The 18,408-nt window shown below is 44.0% G+C and overlaps 1 protein-coding gene across 1 annotated transcript in view; it reads left to right on the forward strand.

Moving 5' to 3' along the window:
- Positions 1-18,408, forward strand: part of adgra2 (adhesion G protein-coupled receptor A2) — a 71,572-nt gene that overhangs the window by 33,094 nt on the left and 20,070 nt on the right. The window contains exons 2-3 of the mRNA XM_039804177.1: positions 2,503-2,574; positions 15,358-15,429. Coding sequence (XP_039660111.1) covers positions 2,503-2,574; positions 15,358-15,429 — 144 coding nt within the window. The remainder of the gene's footprint in view (positions 1-2,502; positions 2,575-15,357; positions 15,430-18,408) is intronic.

Raw genomic sequence — 18,408 nt, forward strand, 5'->3', positions numbered from 1 at the left:
TCTGAATTGTAGAAGAAGAGTCCGTTTGTCCCCATGGATCAAGATAAACTTTTTCCTCCACCAGCCAAACGGCCAGTGAATGTTCAAAATTGAACAGCCACTCAATATATTACCGTTGTTTTTTTGGGCTGGTGAGTGAAGTAGGAAGGGGATTAGGGCCACATGTGAATTTCTTTTGTATTTTCTCAGAATTCTGACTTTATTCTCAGAATTCTGAATTTTAGACTTTTTTCTTTTCTTTTTTAAAGATTATTTTTTTGACAGGACAGCTGAAGACATGAAAGGGGGAGAGAGAGGGGCCCAATGCGTTGAGGAGTAAACCTCTATATATATGGGCGCCTGCTCTACCAACTGAACTGTCAGAATTCTGAGATCAAAGTCAGAATTCAGACTTTTTTCTCAGAATTCTGACTTTAAACTCTTCCTCTTTTTTTTTTTTTAAATGTGGCCCTAATCCTCTTCCGTAGTTAAGGAAATCTACCAGCTCCTTGCGTTTTTTACCAGCATTTGGCTAGTAGATGGTGCTAATTTTTTTCCCCTCTATACCAAGACTGGATGATTAAATCTGGTCATTAAGTGGAAGTTGGAAGTTGCAGAGCTGAAGGCGATGTTTTTATTGATGTGGCAGGAAACGGGGGGGGGGGTGACTGCTGCTGCTGAATCTGTAAATCTCACAGACTGTGTTCACAGTCCACTCCCACTTTTAAAGGCGCTTACAGAGCTCCCCTCTCGCGATTAAGAACGCACATTAATGTTGCAAACAGCCCATTAAGCACCATGTGGTAGAGGCGAAGATGATGTGAAACTGAAGGGTGTGTTAATGATGGCGGGCTGTGGCCAGAGCACGGCCCCTGCCCTACCCTGAGCTCTTGCTGAGGGGACGTGGGCTGGTCTGTGGATTTCCAGGGATGCAAGTGCAAACATTGAACCCTGCCTCCTGAAAATGATCTTCATGTACAACAAATCTGCCATAGCAAAGGGGATCTTGCTCTTAGTTGATTATAGAGAAAGTCAACATCAACTTGAAACACTGGACAGGATACTTTGACTTTTTCAATATTTAAACAAAAACCACAATCCTTCCCTTACCTCTCCACGCCTAAAGTTAACATAACAACATGGTGTCAACAGTATGTGCTTTGTACAGGGTTCCCATGGTCATGGAAAACCTGGGAAAAACTTTTCTAAATCTTATTTTCCAGGCCTGGAAAAGTCATGGAATAAGTAAAACTCTTTTGAACGTTTTGGAACAGTCATGGAATTTTGTGATCTTCTGTGGATAACATTTGACGTATTTATTTTCTGACGTAACATATCTCTAATATGCGTTGATGCTTGACAGCGTTTTGATTAGTGAACGTAATTCAGGCGGCAATTATGTTTTTTCTTTAAAGCATGTCAGCATACAGGACAAACATATTTTGTAGGAGACTGCGTTGAAACATGACAACCGTCCACAAGGTTTCAAACGTTTATCGGTGTTTTAAGCCCCCAACGTCTCTACTAGGATTAGGCCATGGTTAGGGTTAGGGTTAAGGTTAGGGTTAGGTGCCTTGAAGTCAACGGTCGCAGCGCTGCCTGGAAGGAGACGTTGGAGGCTTAAAACACCATTGAGCGTTTCAAACACACGGATGGATGCTGTTTTCTTAACATATCGGTAAAAAAAATGCCTTTCTTGCCTTTGGCAGTTGTGAAGAATTTCTAAAAGTTACTCTTTTTATGTGTGCATGTGATAATTTTTTTGTTAACCCGTGGACAGAGTCAGGCGAACTGTTGCCACCCTGCTTTCAGCTTTTGTGCTAAGCTAAGCTAAACACCTGCTGGCTGTAGTTAAATGTTTAGCATACAGACACGAGAGTGGCATGGACCTTTACGTGTAACTCTCGGCAAGAAATCGAACGAGCGTATTTATTTAAAAGTCTATACAAAGGTCTATCCTAACTGACTTTGACAATGGCCAAAAAAAAAAGTCCCTCGGAGCAAAGTGATTACTTTAAATATCCATATCCCATGATCCCATGCCAAACAAAGCAATCTCAGCCTTACTTTCAGTGTGTCCTGTGGCCCTCTGTCCTCAGGGCTGATAAGAGCCCTATAAGCCAAGCAGGGAAAGAGCTAATTAACATGGCCTTCTGCCGCCATTCGTTTGATGTGGAAAGATATCCTATTGATGTAAAAATGTATGCAAAATGATTATCAAGATTACAGCTTCCCTCCTAATCTCGATGTCCTACTCCGTCGTTAACGTTAATTGGAAACATCTTGCGTTAATGTCTCTGGTTAGGCTAATGTCGTGTGACTGCAGCACCAAGTGGACATTTCACTTGGCTCTCATCCTCCTCGTGTGACCCTTTCAGTGGGATTGGTTAAACCTGTACTCTCCATTAGCCGTGAAGCTGATGACCGAGATTGTTCCTCAGTATCATAATATATGCTTCAGTTCATTCTCACGTGGAATATTTCTGACAATGCTCCTTCTTCTTTTTCTTTTTTTTTTTACAGGATACTGAGCCACAACAAAATCCGAGTTCTGAGAAATGGATCCTTCTTTGGACTTTACGCTTTGGATAAACTGTGAGCAGCCTACTGTTTATTATCCTTTTGAATACTTCACTTCTGCAGATGCTATAAGTCATGTTTGTGTACATGAGATATATTGTATGCATACATAGTGTGAGCTGTTATTTTGGCTTGCCTCAGCCGCTTTTGTAGAGAAATTCAGACAGGGTGTGAGATCTGAGAAGCTCTGTGCGCTTCTATCCATTCATGGGCTTCTGTCCAGCAGGGAGGATGATACACTCAGACTGGCTATCACAGTGTTATGTCGAAAAGCTCATATAATTACACTTCATTATCAGGTAAGCCCCACTCCACAGCACAAGATAAGGGAGATTTCTGGGAGGAGGTGCGTCTTGGCGGCTTTGGCTGTGGTTAGCAGACAGTCTGGCCCTCCTTAGTGCATCGTTATCTCTCTGAATGGGGTGTGAGACAGGAGATAGACATTTCTGGGGAAATAAAAATTAATGGCGGCTCTGGTGACAACAGAAAAGGCACCATAGTGGAAGATGTTATCCTCTAAAAGAAAAAGTACAGAGTAGCTCTTTGCCTTACCACTCCTTTTTGGCGATGGTTCGGTTTGTCAGCCCACTTTGGTTCAGACTGAAATATCTCAACAACTAATCGATGAACTGCCGTGACATTTGGTTCAAACATTCATAGTCCATAGATGATGCATCCTGATGACTTTGGCGACCCCCTTGGATCTTCCTGTAGCGCCACCATGACGTTGACATTTGGGGTTTTTAGTGAAGTGCCTCAACAACTATTTGATGGATTTATTTGGCACATTTGGACATGTATGGTCCCCAGAGGATGAATTACAATCAAGATGAATTGTATTAACTTAAGTGATCTCTTTTCATCAAGCGCCATCTTCAGGTCAACATTTCAATTAGTCCAGTTCTTTGATTTATGAACAGTGCTAATTAGAAAATGTCTGCATGCTAAAATGGTGAATATACTTAGCATCAGCATGCTAGCATTGTTATTGTGAGCATGTTAAGATGCTGATCTCATAAACCCCGCCCCCTCCATGTTAGCGGATGGGGCATGGCCCAAACTACACGTTTCCCGAAGATGGTTTCTGTTTTTTCAGGGGCTATTTTGTGTTTGTTCAAGTGTTCATTTGTCTGATAAGTTTGGTTTGTATTAGTTTTTTGATGCTATAAAAAAAAAAGGGGTGAAACGACATGATTGACAGCTGTGATTGACTCGCAATTGGTCTGGCGGGTGTAGGGGCGGGACTTGGACACCGCGGCTCCAGTCACTACTGTGCAGAATCTGGGCAGCGCCCGTATACCCGGGATATTCTGGTTTCACTTTTGTACAGCGGAGGGAAGCGAAGACGCGTCATCCATCTTTATATACAGTCTACGGGAGTTATGATATGATATGTCTTTTGGTCAAATTTACAGTAATCACGGTCAAGACTGGCGTTTACTGGCTCCAGGCTCCTTGGATACTCTGATGTGTGACTTACATCTAGTAGGTGTTTCCCACACCAGACACATTTCTTTCTCAAGGTGTTGTTTTACAGAGCACCCCAGTTAAAGCTTTATAGCGTCCTGGTAGCTAACAACACACATGGAGTCTGGATACTGTAGTCTGGCAGGCATACTTATTTAGTTGGAAAGGGGGTGGGTATGTTGAAGGGATATTAGTTCCACATGCCACTCAGAGCTGCCACCCATGAAGCGAGCAAGCTTCTCAAAAATGTTGAAAGAAAGAAAAATATGGTAATTTGCTGCAGTTGTTAGCTTGTTAGTCGCTACCTGCTGGAGCTCACACCAGACGTGTCAGTCTAGAACAAAAGCCAAGTTTGCTGAAATTGCTGTTTTTTTTTTTTATGTCTGGCGTGTGAACGCTTCCACGGCCAAGTTCTCGCTTCTCACCTCAACTGTCTTGCGCCGAAAACGCTGATGAAGCCGTTGACAGGAAGACACTACACCGAGAACCCCTTTGACTAATGCTACTTGGGAGAACAATAAATTAAAGCCAAAGAAGATCTGTATAGCTTGAAGTGTTTGGTGTAAAATGAGCTGATGTTGCTTGTTTTTTTAAAGTGCGGACAGGGGTCCCTGTAGCGCCGTAGGGTCGGTGGGTCAGGTAACCTGAGCTTACCCACTAACTGGCCCTTGTAGCTGGAGAAGTGATGAAACTAGCAGGGGGCAACAGGGTGCAGCTTTCCAGCAGGCTTATAGCTTAAAGACCTGTGAGAAAGGCACAGAACAGGCAGAAGAACTATAACGCACACGCACACACACACACACACACACACACACACACACACACACACACACACACACACACACACACACACACACACACACACATACGCACACATATTTATGCTCCACAGAGAGAGATGTGGGTGTGAGGAGAGGACATAGCGTAAATCATGCAGGCCTCATTTCACTCCTCTACTGGCTCTCCGACACACAGCGGTGGAGGTCTGCTCACTCACGCTGACGTCTTCCACCTTTAATGGAGCCCTGTGCACAGCTTATAATTACATCTGAGCTCATGGTAAAAATTGCTGTCTGTTGTGAAAAAAGGACATATTGAAATCCAGCGTTGCAGTGATGGAAGGGTTGGAAGGGATCAGTACAGAAGTGAGTGTACGGTAAAGGGTCGGATGTAGGGCTGCTTGATTAGGCCTATTCATATTTTGGTCAATGTTGAAATGCCGATTATTTATTACTCAAGATGTTGCATTAAAAAACAACAACAAACCAACAGGGGAAACACCTTGAACCGTGAATTGTCCCTTAATACTTTTTGAATTCCCCTTCAGAACACAAGACAAAATGAGAGTTTACTTGCAAAATGCAATGTGCAAAAATAATTCCTTTTCTCGATTACACTGTCTTTGTGATCGTTAGGAGCCGAAATCACAGCCCTATTTGGATGTGAAGTTTTTGTTCGTACTGTGAGATCTCAGTTTTGTTTTGTCTCTTCAGCGGGCCATCCCTCTTCTGGTCCTCTCATTGTTTCCATCATGTTGTCTACATGTGCTTGTCATTTGGAGCAGTAGTGAACAGTTACTCATATTATGTGGTCAGTGCTGTAATCAAAGGCCAACCCACTGGGGCTGAGTAAACACACATCAGGGAGTTACACTGCATCTCTTCCCCTACGTGACGAGGATAAACACAGTCTGCTCCCTGACTGCACACACTCTCACTCTCGGCCCATCTCTGTTGAGACTCCAAGTGTGTACCGTCGCTCTTGAGTGTGTTTCCTAGTATGGGCACCGTCGCTTCTTGTCCAGTTGTCTCAAATGGGTCTGGTAACTCTCTCAGCAGACGTGCGCTCGCACCAGACATCTATTCAGAGCTGAATGCAGTCTGATTTGCTGTTGTTAGTTGGAGAATACAGCTCCAGGGCAGGCCACCCTCCTCCAGGCCTGGGCCAGACAGTGCAGCAATCTACACAGTTAGCCCTTTCATTGGGACAAACCTCCTCAAAGCCACTATTGCCTTCATAACCTGCCAAACCACCCAAGTGCAGAGGAGCAATTTAGCCCTGTTTGTTTTTGCCCTCTCACTGGACGACTGTGTTTTTGTAGCTCTTTTAAATAGGCTCGCCATCCAACAGCTACATTTGGATCTTGGAATACCTCCTTTTTTTCCAGCTTTTGGGATGAAACACCCGTTGAATCATACCTGGCTTCTGTGGCGGTGCTTACTGTATGCAAAATAAGTCCCATTCAGGCTACACCTACACTGCTACGTTTTGGTTTAAAAATATGATAAAATTAATATCTTTTGCTACATTTATGTTGCGTTTTCAACCGCAGAGGAACGTCAGACAAACTGCTTCCTGTTTACACCGGCATGCACATGCCCAGATTGTGCAAATGCTCATGTGATATGCGTTGTCAGACGTGTTAAAGGATAACTACCGTTTTTTTTTTAACTTGGGCCCCATTTTCCCATGCATTTGTGTCTGATAGACTGATGTGACAAGAAATCTTTGAATTTGGTCCAGTATTGAGCGAGATTGCAGTGAGGGGCCGGCGCGACCCGAGCTGCAATGTAACTTAATAGGGCAATTCTAGACCTTGCTTTTTGTCCAGTACATTTTTATTTTTATTTTTTCTGCTACTGACATGCTCAGATTGTTACTGAAAGTGTCTGACAACATTATCGATCTCAGGACGTGACTTTTTGTCCGAAGACAGCGGTGTGGAGAGTGAATTGCTAGACGAGAAAAAGGCGTTTAAGTAACCTGTTGTTACGGAGTTATTATAGGCCCCTGTTATCTAAAAGTAGACTGGGTAAACCCAGCCCCATCTGCCGGCGATTAGATTTCGCCCTGCAGCTCAGGCTGGAAACCTGTACGTTTATCTATCCCGCTTTCGTTACAAATTTGCGGGAACCAATCACAAACTTTCTTATCCACCTGGCGCGCTATTGGCGGGTTTAACACGATGACGATAGAGAAGCGACCAAGCATCTTTTCGTTTACATTCAACAAGCCGGCCACCGAAGCGCAGCAACCCGTTGATGTCACCCGTCACCCGGCTCGTTGGTTCTGATTGGTTGAACGACTATACAATCGCGCACAGAGTCATTTGAACTATACCCGTTGATCACGCCTCTTGTGCGGTAGAAAATACAGAGCAGACTCCCCAGACTAATGGTCACAGCTTGGTCTGGTGATAGCCAGACTAATCTAAAAGATTTTCAATGTAATGGCTCAATACTCAAATGATTTCCACAATGTGGATGAGGTCGTTCTAGTTCAATGACCACATGTATTCATTTCAGCTGGAGCTGGCCAGGTTGAAAAAAACGGTGGTTAACCTTTAATATGGGATAGAGAATAATTCTACTATGGAGCCTAAAACGCTTGTGTGGACGGAGATCGTTTTTGTCTCCAAACACTGCTTCAAAATGACGTAGTAGTGTAGATGTAGCCTCATACACATCATCAGGCCCAGATACTGTACCTATTTGAGTACCTGCACCTCTGTGCATGCCCTTTCTGATGGGCTCCGACGCTGGCAGCTCCGCTAACGAGCCGGGACCTTTATAAGTTGTGGACAGATCCCAGCAGCCTGTCCTGCGCTGATTTGAGGCGAGGTAATGAGAATAATGAGCGAAAGAGGGCCAAGGCAGTCTGGCTCTCGTCCAACTGGGCCCCACTGCACCATGGGACACAGGACAGGCAGGCAGGGGCACAAGGGGCCCTCATTACCAGGTTCTGCTCACCCTACAGGGAGAGAGGGAGCAGGGAGCAGAGAGGGAGAGCAGAGGGCAGCGATGATGATTGATGAGGGAAGCAGCGGGGCGCTCGCAGGGAACAGGTCTGAAAGGCAGGAGTGAGGCTTGTCGTTAGGACCGGTTAGAGGCTTAAAGGTGTTGGCAGCATGATAGACTTTGTCAACAAAGGGAGTCTAAAAATGATCCCTACAGTACGAATCTGCCTGACACGGCTGTACTTTTTACTTTTGTTTGCGCTACAGAAGAGTTTGCGCAGGAAATATCATGCAAGATTATTTAAGAAAACTTCCTGTTGACTTACAACGGCTTTCATTCAACAGCAGGAAATACGGTGTTGCTTGTGAGTTATGCTCGTAGAGCAACAAGAATTAAGGGAAGTTTGCACTGAAACCTGTGACCAAAAAGTCACACAGGGAATGAGAATGTGCAGATGTTGGATATGTTTAGGAAAGCATGATATAAAATGTGTATATATATATATATATATAGATATAGATACACTATTATCACACCAATCCATTACTCTTTTGACTGTTTTGTTGTTTAGTTTTTTTTTATTTATTTACACATGAAAATAATAAAAGGATACAATATATAATTTGCAAAGTAAATGTGAAAGAGACTTGCCTAAAAAAACCACCAGGGGCCTGGAAAGTGACAGGCAGAATATTACAGGAAGAAAATCCCATCAGTGTATGTGTATTTTTAGATGTATTTTATTAGTATGATAACCCCTTATTGTGTATTTTCTACACAATTTGTATGTATCTATTAATAATGTTACACACACATCAAGAACACTGATTCATAATACATGCAAGTATACACAATATATGGATACGGAAAGTATAGGTTGGTTGAAGGAAGGAATCTGAGGGCTCTTTAAACTGAATTAAATTTGGAGAAGTCCAAACTTTGGACCCTCGGAAGAGTATACTAAACTGAGATTGGGAAGTACGGGAAAGAGACTTGATAGTATCTATTTTGCAAAAAAAAGGGGAAAAACTGGCCACTCAGTCTTTGCCTGAGCCTCTCTGAAACCAACCTTGAAATGGCCTCTGCCATTCTGAGCAGCTGGGGTTAAGAAGTAGTCCAACTTAAACAACTTTACCATCTGACACAGAGGAAGTGGAGCCAAGATGGTATGGTGGCTAGAGAGAGAGAGAGAGAGAGAGAGAGAGAGAGAGAGAGAGAGAGAGAGAGAGAGAGAGAGAGAGAGAGAGAGGAAAAGCACACTCCTGCAGGTTGTCTTGTATAAATCTGAAGTTGTTTTTTCTTAGCGGGAGATGAACATTATTTCCACACAGGCTAGGCAAATTGTCGTGATGAGTGGGAACAAAGCAGAGGTGTGCAGCGCTATAGCATGTAAAAACAGTGGAGAATGTGTGGCTCGGAGCCCTTCTGTCTAGACCAGTGTGGGTAAGACAAGGTTCAGATTGTACCAGCCCACGACTCTGAAGAGAGCTAAGGCCAGTTGTGGAGGTTGCACATGGAAAGTCTCATTTCTTCCTCGTATCAAAAAAATAAATAAATAATGAAAATTTGTGTCGGTATTTTTGCTCGTTCACGCCAATGAGTGGCCCCCGGTTAGGCAACAGTCCCCTGATGAGAGTGCATGACATTAAGGGGTGGAGCGGGTGAGGAAGGGGTTAAGCGTGCTGGAGAGTGGAAACAGAAAGGGGGGTGCTGCTGGAGTTGATAGACTCCAGATGTGTCTTTCAGATAAACTGAAGGAACGGGGTGTGTTTGTATTGCAAGCCTAGCTCAGCCGGGGCTCTGGGGGTTTATTGAAACAGCGAGCGAGCCCCCTCATAAGCCCATTACCAAATCGTACGCTTTATACGCCAGTAACTCTCTCTCACACACTCCTTCGGCAAACTTGATATGGTTTCAATGGCATTTTCCTCCAGAGGAACTCAAGCTTTTCCCTGGACATACTTCCCCCCACTTCCGTTTGTGTTCCTTTTTCTGCTTTATTTTTGCATCTCCCCTCTCCCAGCTCACTGGGTCTCTCGCTGTTCCTCCCCCCCCCCCCTTCCCACTCGCTACATGCTGTAGTCCACCTACTGGCTGAAAACTCACTCACGGACATGAGCCTCCCTTTTCATTGATAATTTGAATGAAAGGCGTTTGTTCCTGTTTCCTTCCCAGTTATAATGTGTACATTGTTTCAACTCGAAGTCTATCATCTTATTGGGAAAGATGTTCAATGAGACTTTGGGGTCTTTTCAGATCGTATATATTTGACAGAATCAGTAAGTGGATAAACAGACACACAATAGCATTTTCCCGCCTTTTCTCTCCTGACTTCGGACCGTGAGAAACTTTGACTTTACATCATCATTAATCTGAAAATAATATTACAATCTACTGTATGTCCCATTAAAGCCATAGACGTTCATTGTTTCTGACTGCTGTGCACGCTGGTAGATCTCATGAAAATCAACAGAGCAGCCAAAGCGGGCATCGCCCCCTTCTCTCGGCCGCTCCAAAAGCCAGGACTGAAGTCAGTAACAGTCAGTGGTTCCAGAGTTTTCCTTGGCAGAATAATCTCCAGCTCGTCTTGCTGCGGACTATAGAAACATATAATCAACTTAGGACATCTTACACTTCAAATAATAGTGAATATTGCTATTTCTGTGCAGTTGGAGCCACGGTTTATGTAACTGTCAGTCAGGAGCAGAGCTGTGGGCCTTATTCGTTAAATGGCGGTGGGTGATGAGGTGGTGACTGTCCAGGTTTGACAGGAAATATCTTAAATATGTGTCTAATTGCAAACCAAGTGGCAGCAGTTGAATGAATGTAATAGTCTGTATGTGCTCCTTTACTGTAGCTTCATGGCTGCACCAAAGAAATGAGTTTCCAAATGAACATGGATAAAATAAAGTTGATTAGGTATCCAATCTGAGAGGAACCGGGAAAAAAAAAAATAAAGAAAATAATCTGGGGAAGGGGCAGCAAAGCAGGAAATTAGTAGAAAAACAAGAGCTCGGCAGATCCCGGTTTCCTGTTTTGGGGGGAAGGCAGGAGTACGTTTGAGGCCTGTGTTACAGAGCCCCCATTGTGAGCAAGTGTGTTGAGGAGTAGGGAGGTTGGGGTCTGCGGGGCCAAACACAGGGCCGATTTTGCTCCGTACTGAATCCCCTAACCCACCTGCCCCTCCCTACAGGGGAAAGCTAGCTAGTAAAAAAAAAAAAAAAAGGAAACTGTAAAAATAAACGAGCAAGGGCCTCTGCTCGAGACGCCAACCAGACAGGAAATGACACGCAGCACAAAAATGGTCTCCACCGACCTCTGTCAGGAACCAAGATGCCAGTTAGCCCCCTCTTGCATTTTGTTCAACAAAGCCTAATCCATCTAGAGACATATTTGTTTCTGTCTTCAGGCAGTTGCTTATATTAGTTGCAACATTATATATATATATATATAAATATATATATATATATATATATATATATATATATATATATATATATATATATATATATATATATATATACGATTTAAAGGACAGAATTTGTCCCTGTTTTGTCATGTATTTCCATTTTTTTATTGATATAAGTTTATTTCATAAACAACCGAATGCAAATACCAAATTTCAAGTCCTGAATAAAAAGAAGCAATGTATTCCGGACATGACAAACAAATAATTAAATAAAAAATCTCTTCCCTTCCCTCTCTCCCCCTTACTAGTCACAAGAGAACAGAACAAAATCTGAATCAACACATACCATTGTATTACTCAACATATTTTCTTTTTTTTTAATAAATATAATGTTTGTTTTAGATTCTCTGGTTTTTAACTGTTGAGATTGTTCCTTTCACTGTGATGCAACCGTTCCCTCGGTATTAGTTCTGTGTCTCGGTTCCATTTAAAAAAAAATGCCAGAAACAGGAAATTCTTGATTCCAGTCTGGCGATAATGAGTGGCCATTCCCTGGCTTCAGTCGTTTTCCCAGCTCCCTCCGGGGCCTAGGGGCCTAAACAATGTCCGCGGAGCACTCCAGTCCCTGCTGCTGTGCTCCTGATAATGGAGCACTCCACGTCTGGAGCGCTTCACAGACCCTGTCTTCATTATTACCCTCTCGCTGCCCTACAAGCACGTCGCTCCTCTCCAGCCTGCATGGGGCCCAGGTGCTCATCCCATATACCCGCAGAGAAATGACTCTTCAGAATGGCAGAGGACCAGCCCCATTGATCAGGAGGAGTTTTTTTTTTTTTTTTGGTGGGGGTGGAAAAGACATTCTTAATGGCAGCCTCTGGTGTTAGGCCCAGCGGCAGCAGACAATGGGCCCTTCTGGGCTGAGAGTGAGCTTGAGTCTGTCACAACCCCATCACACAGGCCCAGCCGCATGTGGCGAAGGGGATAAAGCACTGCGCTTCCCAAGGTTACAAAGCATAACTCAAAAGAGGAATAATAACGTGTCGACACCGATCACGTAGCTTTTTGAAGAACGTCACGCTGCTACTGAAGATAATGAAAAAGTAATAGCTACTTTCAACCTTTTTGCGACATCTAACCTTTTTGACTTTGATATTTTCATGCTCGGCAAAGCCTGAGGCTTTGAACTTTCTCGCCTCTGCTATTATCCCCTTGCTTGGCGACAGCTGTTGTCATCGGTGTCGAGGCCACTGGGCTGTGAAGTTGTTGTCAGGGAGGGCGCTGTCTACTCCAGAGGGCACGCAGACAAGTCATCGCCCGAGTATGTGGCCCGCCGGAGCTACTGTACTGTAGGTCGGAAAGAAAGTTGGAAAGAAACGGGAGAGTGTGGGCGACGGGCTGCAGCACAGATTTAGCCTGGATTATGGCGTGGGGCTAAGCGCAGTGCCTTCAAGTCCTGTTGACTTTGGTGAGCTCCTCCACATTCCCCAGCTTGGTGATAAGAGAGTGTATCAGAAGTAGTGGCCTGCTGATACTCTCTCTCACACCGGGCAAAGGGTTTATCTGCAGAAAGTGCTTCAAAACCACCCAACTACACAATGTGTTCTATTTACTGTCTTGTACAATATAGTGTGTAATTTAAAATCCAGACAGCTAGCTAGACTATCTGTCCAATCTGAGTTTTCTGTTGCACGACTAAAACAACTTTTGAACGTACACATGTTCCACCAAAACAAGTTCCTTCCCGAGGCTATTTTGCAGCGGCACCGGGGCTTATCGCCGTCCAAGACGATTGTGAGTGCTTTAAAGAAATGCCAATAAACCAGAGCACGTTTTTCTCCCATCCCGGAATGCTGTGTGGACTAGCCAGACCCTCCTCCGCAGCGCTGTGGAGGAAGGTCTGGCAAAGCGAGAGTTATCTAGTAACCTAATCAGGATTTGGTGTTTAGTTCTTGCTTACTTGTAGGATTGTTTTAAAACCATTACAATATACATGGAGGTTAGTGTTGCACAGCACATGAATGTGTGTGTGTGTGGGAGTGTGAAAAGCCCAGACAGGGAGGGGAGAGATGTTCATCAGAGAGAGGAAATAGTGGGCAGTGCCTCGTCTTTCATCGCTGCGCTAATGAGCCCCGGGACACACAGACTGGAAACAGCAGTATTGTTCTCTGGTCAACAAATCCTATACAGCTATTGACATGCAGAAACACATGTACATTCATACAGGACACAAAGATTACCGCACACATTGTGACAGGCCAGCAAGGCCCCCGCGCACACATGCTGGAGAGGATTCTTGTTTTGTGTCAAACGCGCGCTCGTCTTTGATTTGATTAGTGAAAAAAAACGTTTTACGTCTTGGTCAGAGTCATAGAGGTGGAAACGTAAAGCTGTGAAGTTGTTGCAAAGTGACAAGCTGGCATGCACTCAAAGAGCTGGGCTGAGCTCTCCAAGGCTGTCTGCTCTGAGACAAACACAACGGACCTCAGCCTTTTGGTGCAAGGCCAGATAGCTTTTGCTCCATCATTATAACCTGTCTCCCATCTATAATCCAGATATGAGCGATGGTGGCTCTGCGAGAGTGAAGCGCAACTGCAAAACCCCCGATCTGTGACTCTATCCAGGCCATACCGCACCGCGCGGTGTAATTCTTTACTGGAAGCCATTTTCTAAAACAATTTTCCTGCCCGTAGTTTGATCAAAATAGCTCATCTCCTGGAAAGCGGACAAGACAATGGTTTAGAGATGCCTGAGGTCGTGCATGGTGTGAGGCAGCGTGGTCGAGAACAGTGATGACAGATCATTTTGGTAGGAAAAAAAAAAAATAAAGGAGCAGAAAGTCCCATGAGGTTTGCCTACCACAGTGGCATCTTGGGTAGAAGTGAATTAGAAAAAAATGCAGCCACAGCGTTGATGCTTTTGAGCTCCTGGAAGGAAATCCTCTTCTGTGACCGTGTGTCCGATGGGAGCAGGCATTTTTCATGCTGTAGGAACATGGATCGCATTCCTACACACGGCGGCTGTGTCCTGTCGATAACCCCTCCGTCTCTTTTGACCTGCTTTAACCTCGATATTCCCACCTGGCCAATAAAAAAATGTCTTGGATTCAAAATCTAATGCTGGTTATCTGATGGACAGGGGCATCTGGCTGAATGGTTAAACACATGGGTGTGGGTGCGGAATGGGAAGAGGGTGGAGAAAAGTGCAGCGGATAGTATGATACTACATCTTCAAAGGCAGTTCAAAGAATTAATATTTATGGTTTGCAATGGCCAACTTTAACAAGGGAACAGTCATTTCGAAACGAGCAGAAAAATGACGAACAGTTATAATTCTACTAATATTTTATTGGGTCAAGCATCTGCATCTTGCTGATGGGATAAGATTTCCTATCTGTGTGCAGAAATCCTCTGCTGCGTCTCACTGACTGGACGTTTAGGAAATGTGTCTCCACTCCCCTTCATTTGAAATTTAAAGAAGCATTCTCTTAAAGCCTCTGCATTAAAGGAATAGTTCAACATATTGGCAAAATATGTTTCTTTATTTTTTTTGCCTCTTTCTCTGTCCCTCTCCCCGACTGGTCGCTGCAGATGGCCGCCTAAAAAGACGTTTTTCCTCGCCGCTGTCGCGCCAAATGCATGCTCTTGGGGGGAATTGTTGGGTCTCTGTAAATTATAGAGTGTGGTCTAGACCTACTCTATCATGAGATAACTTCTGTTATGATTTGACATTGACACTATAAAGAAAATTGAATTGCCGAGAGTTAGATGACATGAGAAGATCGATACCACTCTCATGTCTGTCCGTTAAGTATGAAGCTACAGCCAGCAGCTAGTTTTAGCATAAAGACTGTGAACATGGGGAAACCGCTAGCCTGAAAGCTAGCCTTTTAAAACTGAAATTTTGCACGGAGCCAGTTGTTTTTAAAATTTCAGTTTTTGTATTAGTGAGCTTTAGAGGTGCTGGTAAGCGGAATTTGTTAACTTCGAACGGGGCAAGGCTAGCAGTTTACCCACGTTCCCAGTTTTTTGTGCTAAGCTAAGCTTAGGGGTCCTGATATTCTCATCCAACTCTAGAAAGGAATCAGACAAGCATATCTCTCAAAATGTACAACTTTTCCTTTAAGACATGGCAACATTATCCCTGTATGCATTTTTCTCATCCACCTAATATGTTCTCTCTCCTCAGGGACCTCAAGCACAACCTAATAAGCACCATCATGTCTGGAGCCTTCCAGGGCCTGACTGAGCTTCGGAAACTGTAAGTAGACATTAACATGATTTACATTCCATTCGGGGTTCAGAGCAGCAAACATATCAACAGAAATCATCATTCAGTTGTTTGGTATGAGACAAATGAAGGAGTCAGGGTAGCTTTTTAAATCATATGAGCATCATTCACAGGCTCACACATCCCCTCATATCTATCTTAACAGGCTGTGTCGATCTAAAGGAGGTATGTTTTTGCAGCTCATGGCAGATATCATGCGTTATATTGCGCTCCTGGTGTCAAAACTAATTAGGTGGCGCTATAGGGCCACCATGCCGCGCCCAAGCCGAAAATGCAATATCAAATCAAAATAATTACTATTTTGAATATGCCTGCAAAGTATTGAGAGTTTTTGTGCATCCTAAAGTCCTCAAACATACAACATCGTAAAATGAAAATGAACGCACAAAATCAAAGCTGATTTCCTCTCAGGTAAAACAAGTTCAGAAAAATAATATATCCCCTGTCCTAAAGATGAGAACAATGTTCCCACCAAATTTGGTGAACATCAAAGGAACTTTATTCGAACCACGGGGTGCTTTTGGGGGTGCTATGGAGCCCACTGGCCACATCTGAGCCAAATCACTGCAGAACTTTGCAACTTCACCAGGTCTGACATGTGTGTCCAAATTTCGTGAGTTTTCGAGCATCTCAAGCCCCTCAAAAATGTGAATGCGCCGCAGAAACGCAATAGATTCCTCGCACTTTCAATTCGTGCCAGAAAATAGGTTTATTTAATATAGCACCTTTTACAGAACAAGGTCACAAAGTAGAGATGGTCCGAAATAATTTTTTCCTTCCCGATACCGATTCCAATACCTGAACTTGTGTATCGGCCTATACCGAGTACTCATCGGATACCAGTGGGTCATATACAGTATTTTATTATGTTTTAACAGCTGTACAATACTATCCCTGTATGGATGTGATATGATTTCTATCTTTGTTGTTCGGCCCGGCTCAGGTTAAACTTTTTGTGAAACATGAACAAACAATGAATGCCATAGAACTCTCTTTGGTAACACGTTACTTGAAGGTATCTACATAACTCCTGATTTCCACTGGTTGCGGAATGGCTGCGGATCAGCACCGCGGCGGAACGGCTCCGTGCTCCGCCGTCCGTCGAAGCCCCACCAGGTTCGGATTTGTTGCGGAACGGCTGCGGCCCTGACTGACAGCTGAAGTCACGAGGACCCACGAGATCTCGCGAATTCACGTAGAATAGAATCACAAAACCAACAACTGTTTGTTTCCATCCAGAGGACTCGACTTCCTCCGACATCAGGCGACTTACGTAGGCTACGGCGAGAGTAGGGTTGGGCATCGTTTAGATATTAACGATTCTGATTCCAATTCCGATTCTTCCTTTCGATTCCGGTTCTTATCGATTCTCAATTCCGATTCTTTGAGTGGTGGAGTTGAAACGGGTCACATGCTTATATAACAAATTAGAGGAAAGTTTTATTTTGATTCAATGCAGACAGGGCTTTTTCAACGTAAAATAAAGCCACACTAGAGCACCGCTTACTGTGCTCCATGGCTGCAACACAACAAGCGCCTGGCTGCTACGGAAACCAAAACTTGCGCATGTTAAATTTGGAACCCATGATCAGATCTGAAACCAAATCCTGCAAACGATTCCAAACGATTTCAATAAAGAAACGATTCCGATGGAATCGTAATTTTTGAAACGATTCCAAGTAGGAATCGGTTCTCGATGCCCAACCCTAGGCGAGAGTTCTGCGTGGAGCCTACGCACAACTGTAAAATGGCCTTAACTCTAACCCTAACCTTAACCCTACCTTGTCATGACAAAAACCGAACAACACTTACTAAAAGAAGCGTTATGTCATAAACGTTTATGACTTGTTTATAATGTTTACGACACGTTCATGACCGTGTCATGTCACTCTTATGTAGATACCTTCAAGTAAAGTGTAACCCTCTCTTATATTATCTAGTTTGACAGTCAGTCACATCAGAAAAAGAACATAAATTACGTTACAATTGGGCTAAATGACATGGTATCGGATCTATGCATAAACTCCAGTACTTGCCGATACTTATACCAGCATTATAGGCAGCATCAGAGGCCTTTCCGATACTGGTATCGGATCATCTCTATCACAAAGTGTTTCACAAGAGTACATCTTTTAAAATATAAGACCCAAAACCTGTCAAAAGAACAAGCAATAAAAAAAAAAAATAGAAATAAAAACACAATAAAGGCCTGTTTCACTGAGTGTTTCTGCCGATCTTGGCGGTGTCCCTGCGATGTCATTTCTGGCGTCCCGCTTCCACCCCCGTGGAAACCTCAGGACCACGCAGAGGCTCCTCGCACATCATTGGATGTGACAGGGCGGCTGCAGCCACTCACTGCTCACTCATTGTGTCTTTGGACACCGAGGTTTTGGTTGCGGCGTGGGTCGGCGGAGCCAGCCGTCTGTGCTGCGCCGCGTGACTCCCACTCCCTCCTCCCCCTACTTGTGTTTTCCCTGCGAGGACTGGGGCTTCTCAAAACAAACAGGGGGAGATAAACACATGCTCTGGACAGCTCTCGGCTGGGTAGTGTCAGAGGTGCAACAGAGCAGATCCCTCTCTGGCGGTGGCTATACATCACACTCAGAACAGGGGCCCTGCTTTTACCCCATTAGTGATTAAACCTTTACAGGGGTCCCATGGAGCAGAGATAAGGGAAAGTGGCAGGGACTGTAGGCGTGCTTATTTAGATGTTTAACTTAGAGCTTTGGGTTCTGTATCGCTTGGAGCGTCCAACGGGAATTTGTAAGATTCCCTTTCGTAAATCCTCATCAGGACAAACAGCCTTTTCTGTACGGGCGATCAATATGTGCAATTCGTTGCCTACTGAATTTAAAAATGATCCTTGTATTAGTCTGTGTTTTGTTATGTATTGTTTTGTCTGTATGTTCTTTTGAGTTTTACATTTTAAGATCTATTTTATCTATTGAT

Source organism: Perca fluviatilis, chromosome 6 (genome assembly GCF_010015445.1).
Source record: "Perca fluviatilis chromosome 6, GENO_Pfluv_1.0, whole genome shotgun sequence".
Taxonomy (NCBI): Eukaryota; Metazoa; Chordata; class Actinopteri; order Perciformes; family Percidae; genus Perca; species Perca fluviatilis.